General features: G+C 34.7%; 2 protein-coding genes across 3 annotated transcripts; one reads left to right on the top strand and one right to left on the bottom strand.

Annotated features, from left to right (window-relative positions):
* LOC143582412 (serine/threonine-protein kinase PCRK1-like) lies at positions 1 to 1964 on the top strand. Its single transcript, XM_077064988.1, has 4 exons — positions 1 to 6; positions 407 to 700; positions 770 to 892; positions 1368 to 1964. Exons 1-4 carry the CDS (start codon positions 1 to 3, stop codon positions 1935 to 1937), a joined length of 993 nt encoding a protein of 330 aa, XP_076921103.1. The 3' UTR covers positions 1938 to 1964.
* Positions 1965 to 2745: 781 nt separating this feature from the next.
* On the bottom strand, positions 2746 to 6647 carry LOC143582414 (putative serine/threonine-protein kinase PBL10). 2 transcript variants are annotated; one of them, XM_077064990.1, is made up of 6 exons: positions 6278 to 6647; positions 4871 to 5172; positions 4206 to 4341; positions 3981 to 4123; positions 3788 to 3911; positions 2746 to 3314 (listed from the first exon to the last, which is right to left on the bottom strand). In XM_077064990.1, exons 1-6 carry the CDS (start codon positions 6327 to 6329, stop codon positions 2875 to 2877), a joined length of 1197 nt encoding a protein of 398 aa, XP_076921105.1. In that variant the 5' UTR covers positions 6330 to 6647; the 3' UTR covers positions 2746 to 2874. The 2 variants fall into 2 exon arrangements, with proteins under 2 accessions (XP_076921105.1, XP_076921104.1); XM_077064989.1 differs by having other exon boundaries at positions 4871 to 5178.
* Positions 6648 to 7352: the final 705 nt, after the last annotated feature.

Genomic DNA, 7352 nt, shown 5'->3' on the forward strand with positions numbered 1-7352 from the left:
ATGGAAGTACAAAACAAAAGAGTTAAAACTTAAAATACACTAGACTCATTAAGGCGCGACTAGCCTAAACGATCTTCCCATACAAGGCTCGAGCTCGGGCTCGATAAATAAACGAACTTTATTTGAGTCTCGGGCTCGATAAAGCTCGGCTCGTTTGGAGCTTTTTGTCGATCCGATTTTGAGTACAATCACTATAATTATCAATTACTTTTGCTTATAAAGTTATAATCATTTCTGTAATTAAGATTAAGCTATCTGAGGCATACATTTTAATGTCAAATGCATTGTATTGATCAAGATTCTTTAGCATATTCTGGTTGGATTATGAGATTATCAATTATGTCATGTGGGGATACCTTATGACTTTTATGTGAAGTTGTTGGACTACTTTTTTGTTATCTTATAGATTTTTGTTGAAATTACATCTTCTAGTATTCAGGGGCATAAAGAGTGGATCAATGAAGTCAACATTTTGGGTGTGGTCAACCATCCGAATCTTGTGAAACTGATAGGATATTGTGCAGAAGACGATGAACGAGGGATCCAACGGCTGTTAGTGTATGAGCTTATGCTAAATAAAAGCTTGGAAGACCACTTATTGGGCCGGGTCGGGCCTACTCTTTCGTGGATGGCCCGTTTACAAATTGCTCAAGGGGCGGCCCGCGGGCTGGCTTATTTACATGAAGAAATGGATTTTCAGGTACTGCTTATTGTTTAATAATTATTTGAGTACAAGATTTTATATCTTTTTGTTATTGTTTTGGTGCAGTTAATTTTTCGGGATTTTAAGACTTCGAATATACTTCTGGATGAAGATTTTAACCCGAAGCTTTCGGATTTTGGGCTTGCTAGACAAGGCCCAGCTGATGGAATGGGCCATGTTTCAACAGTTGTATGTTCCTCTCTTTTCAATCTTTTGATTACAAAAAGTCAACTTATTTGTGTATGAACGGGTCAACTCGGGTTATTGTTTGATACCAAATGGGTCAAACGGGTAAAATCGAGACAGAAACATATCAAGTTGGTCAAAAAACAAATTTACCCAAAGCGGATTTTTGGTACGGATCAACTGCATCAAAATGCATCTTCAAATAGGTGACAAAATTTTAATCAAATGTCACGTTAAATCCAAAAAATTGAAACGGGTCAAACTGGATCGAAAGCCGGATGTTACCCAAAATGTACTTTGAAAGTTTGAATGCATGAAACCTTTTTAATGACTTTAAAGATTATATTGTTATTGATATTGTAACTATAAAAAAATTCTGCAGTAAGTGAACAAAACACCAAATTTTTTGACAGTATTTTAGCGAACAGAAATAACTAAGTAACTAACACCACCATTTTCCGCTATTTGACTTTTTAAGGTTGTTGGGACGATAGGTTACACAGCACCCGAGTATATCCACACGGGCCGATTAACAGCAAAAAGTGATGTTTGGAGTTTCGGGGTGGTCCTATATGAGCTTATCACAGGCCGGCGAGCAGTGGAACGTAACTTACCAAGAAACGAACAAAAGCTATTACACTGGGTGAAACTGTACGTTTCTGATTCAAAAAAATTCCATCTTATAATGGACCCACGTCTCGAAGGAGACTATTCCCTCAAATCGGCCCAAAAACTTTCACATGTAGCCCAAAAATGTCTTAACAAGAACCCGAAAGCCCGGCCCAAAATGAGTGAAATGGTTGAAATGATTGGGAAAATTATCAATGATTTGTCACCACCACAAGGTGTTAACGGGCCCAATCCCAGGCCCGAAGCCCGGTTTGTTACAAACGAGACTGAAGTGGAACGAAGCGAAATAATAAGAAAGCATGAGGTTAATGGGAATGCAATGAAGAAAGGTTTTGATTTTAAAGAGTTGAGGAATAGGTCAATTGGGAGATTGGATTGGAGACATTGGCCATCAAGTATGGTTAAACATAGTGTTTGATGTTTTTTTATAAAGATTTGTGGATATATATAATTAAAAGGTGTGATTTTTAAAGATTTTGTTATAAAATGCAACAGCAAGGAGTAGTGAGTTAAGGTTAGTTGGTATACACAAGCTTGGAGTGATTTTCTATTAATATTCAAAGATGGGGAGCAAAAAAATTATATGAATATATAATGAATACAGTTTATTTGCCAACCCAAATGGTTATTTACTTTTTTTTTTCTCTGTTTGCATTGCAAATAGGTTCTTTTTATTGGCATTTTTCCTTTGACTTTGCAACGGGTCAAAACGGGTTGGAGTTGAGTGTGGGCTTCCTGATATTGTTCGGTATTTGTAAAAAATGTGGAAGAAAAGTGTTGAAATATCACATATTAAACCTGACCTGTAATGGAGGCCCTAAATAAAATTAGGCTAACATAGAAGGTTGTGGTGTTAAAACGGACTGAACCAGTGAACCAGTAGTGCGGTTTTAGTCAAAAGATAAGAAAAAACCTGACCGATGAACAAGTGAATCCGAAATTAGTTTGTATGTAATATTAAAACATTTTTTAAATGGATTCTGGCATGATCTAGTTTTTGTGCTCAATTCGTTAATCTGTGGTTGAATTTACATATTTTTTAGTTTGATTCTACTTATTCGACCGGTCCACAACTAGCAAGCTAGTAGGTAACTGGTTTGATTACCGATCCGGTTTTAAAAACATCTCCTATGGCTTACCATAAAAAGTTTTAAGATCCTGTTACTTTATACCAAAATTAGCATTCAAAATATCAAAAAGTAAAAACAAGATAAAGTTTTAGGATGATTTTGTAAATTACTAGAAACTAGATGGAAGCTTAGAATCTCAATTACAAATTGGGTCAAAGAGATATGGTCAACTTAGCCCAAATAACTATACAAACATTTGGCCCAATTAGTATTCATTTCTTGACATCACTTGGTATGTAGAGAATCTTGAGGCCTGGGAGATGTGGCAAGCCCACCACTATCACCACCCGAAAAATCTCCCGAGCTCGGTCTCCTTGACCGGGATCCATGAATTGAGTGTCTTCGAGGCCGGGTTTCTATAGGCTCTTGAAGCCTCTCGAGTTCTTTGACCACTTCCGCCATACTGGGCCTGAACCTGGGCTCAAACGATAAACACCTTAACGATATGTTTCCAACCGCGTAAGCGGATTCTAGTGTGTACTGGCCCTCGAGACGGTTATCCAAAACCCGTAAAACTTTACGTTTGTTGGCCAAGTAGGGCTTGGCCCATTCAACTAAACTGTGTTTGCCCAATTGTCTGTTTTTGTCTACTACTCGTTGGCCCGATAACATTTCAAGAAGAACCACCCCAAAACTATAAACATCACTCTTAGCTGTTAAATGACCTAAAATAAGAGAAAAAACCAAAAATAGCATTAGCAATAAAGAACCAAATTTGGGATTTTGACATGAATCGAGTGAAGCTAAAACAAGAACGAGCCCAAAAATAAACTTCTTTAACAAACGTGCCCGAGCAGCCGAGCCTGAGCTTCATTTCTCAAGCTCAAGCTTGTTCGCAAGCTTAAATGAGCCTAGTATTTGTATAAATTTTATTTAATATATTGATATAATAATAGTTATTATATATAAAACTATATAAAAATAACTAAAACAATAAAAGTTATATATGAAATTTAAAAATAAGATATAAATAAAAAACAATTATAAATGTATAAAACAATTAGTAAATAATAAATGAGCCAAACCTGAGCTTAAAAACTACTCACGAGCCAAGATCAAGCTTTAGAAATAGAGCTTGAACTGGCTTGAACTGGGGCTCGGCTCGATTTGACTCATTTACACCCCTTGGTCTACATACCGGTGGCTAGATACTCAGGAGCTGTGTATCCATGGGTCCCCATGACCCGAGTCGAGACATGACTCTTATCACCAACCGGTCCATCCTTGGCCAGCCCAAAATCCGATAGCTTTGCATTATAGTTCTGCATGTACATAAATTTAACTATGTGTACCTTGTTTGGTGCAAATATTCAATAAAATATATAACATACCGAATCTAGCAACACATTAGAAGTCTTGAAATCGCGATAAATCACTTTTGTTTTCGCACCATGAAGAAACGCAAGTCCTTTAGCGGCTCCAAGAGCCGCCTTTAAACGGAGACTCCATGATAACTGTTGAAAATAAGATCCTCCTATTTATGACAAAAAAACATATGATATGATTTGTAAGTTTTGTGTAGTAAATCCAGAAATATAGAAATATAACGAACTCACTTCTAAATAAGTGGTTTTCCAAGCTCCCACGAGGCATGAATTCGTATACTAAAAGCCGTTGTTCGTCCTCTAAACAATACCCGATCAACTGTACAAGATTTGGGTGTGAAAATTGCGCGAGATAATTCACTTCTGCCTGTAAAAACCGTATCCACAGATAATAAGTTGATAAACCAAGAAGTATTGACTCAGAAAAATAGATAGGTATGCGGATTGGTTGACCGGTCAAAATGGGTCGGGTTTAGGTTTACCAAAAGACACCTTTTGTTAAATAATTTAACTTTCTTATTTAGTGCGTTAATTATAATTACAAAAATACATTGTTTCAATAATAATCCAAAAATTTTAAAACATTCGACTCGTTTTCTTTTAAGCTAAATTTTCAAAAAGAAACATAATTATATTATTTTAATAATAATCTAAAAACTATAATTAGATTTATACATTAAAAAATATTAAATTATTTAAATTACATTATTTCAATAGTAATCTAAAACAATAAAAAAAACATTTGATCTGTTTTCTTCTGAGCTAAATTATTTCAAAATTTATTATTATTTCAATAGTAAAATAAAAAACGTTTGACTTGTTTCCTTTTAATCCAAACTATTTTATTTTACCTGTTTGACCCGTAAAAATCAATACACAAATTAAAATAGTCTCACCAGCCATTCTCTATGACCTTGAAAACTTTCTTGATTAAGCTTTTTAACAGCAATAACAATTCCAGTTCCGGGCTTAGTAGCAACAAAAGAGTGTTCATCAATCCAACCCTTGAAAACCGGCCCGAACCCGCCTTCTCCCAACACGCTATCAGGCCGGAAATTTCGGGTCGACATTTTTAGATCCGCAAAGCTAAAGCTTTTCAAATTTGGTGATTGTAAAATCTCGCCTTCAGTGCAGGGCGTTGGCGGGATTGATGAAACCTTACTGCTGTTTGAATTGCTATGATCATTAGTATCTGAATCTACTCCTGAAATCATGCACATATTCTTACATTAGACAAAATCGATCCGAAATATGGATTTTATTGGATAGTCGAGTAGACAAATTCGTTCATTAATTCACTCGCTTGAATAATTTGTTTAAATAAGGATGATGCTATATGTACATCAACACGTCTGTCACATCATACGAGCTTTATGAGGTTAAGCATGTCTATCACATCATACGAGCTTTATGAGGTTATACGGACCATATAGCTTTTATCGTGTCAGTCAATTTCTGTTGTGTTAGAACATTTACATTCAATCCATCAAAAAATGTGGATAATTTTATATAATGTAGGGAGTGGTGACGGGTGAGTGAAGGAGAAAGAAATGCTGTGATTTTTTTTTATATTTGAAAAGTTACTATCACGCCCTGTAATTTTTTAATATATTTTGAAAGTAATTTGAAGGAAAAAGAATTCGTAATGATAAATGTATAAAAAAATATTATTTAGTTGAAAAGGAAAAAGAAATTATAATGATTTTTATTGTAATTTTAAATTTAAAGATAGAAGAAGGAATGTAAATGCTCTTATACTGCCTGTATGATGTGTCAGATTACCACCTCATGCGGGCTACGGCTAGGGTTGTAAACGAGCTGAGCCAAGTTTGGCTCTACTCGAGCTCAAACCTAACCAAGCATGCTTGACTCATTTATTTTATCAAGCTTAAAAATCAAGCTCGAGCCACCTCACGGCTTGTGTTACAAGTATTGATATATGAAAAACAAAAATATAACTTTTTAGTATATGCATAGACAAAATCTATAATCTAGAGAATTTATAATAGTATATGTATTTTTTTCTCTTTTCAATATATTAGTATTATTATTATTTGTTTATTAAAATTTTGGGTTTAATTTAAGCAAGCCGGTTCTACTCGTTTGAACAACCTTAGTATAGCACCTCATTCGACCCGCATAATATTATTGATCCTATGATTTGTCATTATAGCCATAATATAATTTTTTTTATTTTTTTTTTTGGGGTGGGGGGGAATAAAAATAGAAAAAGAAAAAAAAAACAGGGGAAATCAAAAAATAACAAAATACCCAAATAAATTTAACAAATTGATGAATTATACCTTTATGAAATGAATTCTTATCTTTAATTTGAGAACTGAAGCAAACACCCATCTCAATTCTTGCCTTTAAATAACTTTCTTCCCCAAATTTCTTGAAACTGAAGTGTCTAAAGAAACAGAGTACTCTGTATTCAAGAACATGCAAACCTGATCTGGGTGTGAAAATATTGGATTAAATCTGTGAAATTTGATATGGGTTTCACTAAAAACAGTCTAATTGCATAAACATGGAAGCAATTGGTTCCAATTTTGTTGAAAACTTTAAAATTTGTGACCAAGATAGAGAAGAATGGGGGTTAATAATAAATATTAATAAAGGGTATGGTGGATGCATTAATGGCGGAAAGCCCCATGACATTGATGGAGATTGTTTCTTAGAAGTATGTATGAGTAAACAAGTCACACTCATATTGGCAAGTTTTAGATGCATGCAAAAGTTACTAAATTTAATAAAAAAAAATAGCAAAGGTTTAACACTTTTTTAGAGTAAACTACGTTTTACGTCCATGTAGTTTGTCCAAATCTGCGTTTCTAATCCAATAGTTTCAAATCTATGATTTTCGTTCCTGTGGTTTCATTTCACTTGCAATTAAACCCGACCTCACTAACCCTGTTAAGTCTGATCATTAAATCCATCAGCGTGTGAGGGGCACTTTTGTCCTTTTTTATTCCTAAATACACCTCAACTTCTCACGCGAGGGGGCTTGCGAATTAGGGTTGGGGTTTATTTAGGGAGAAAAATGACACGTGAGGGACACGCTGATGAATTTAACAACCAGACTTAACGAGATTAGTGAGGTTGGGTTTAGGGTTTAATTGCAAGTGAAATGAAAACACATGGACAAAAATCACAGATTTAAAACTATTAGATTAAAACCGTATCTTCGAACAAACCACAGAGACGAAAACCACAGCTTACTCTTTCTTTTTATTGTTTGAATTGCACATTTTTATAAACACACCACTGACGAAATAGCAACCCCTCCACAAGGCGGAGAGGAGTAACCCCACACAAGCTTACATTAAAATAAACTGACATCAATTTGATCATGTAAATAGAAGAGCGTTTATTTTG

This window comes from Bidens hawaiensis, unplaced genomic scaffold (assembly GCF_021521415.1).
Source record: "Bidens hawaiensis isolate Kalapana, Puna unplaced genomic scaffold, B.hawaiensis_p1.1 tig00031709_1, whole genome shotgun sequence".
Classification (NCBI taxonomy): Eukaryota; Viridiplantae; Streptophyta; class Magnoliopsida; order Asterales; family Asteraceae; genus Bidens; species Bidens hawaiensis.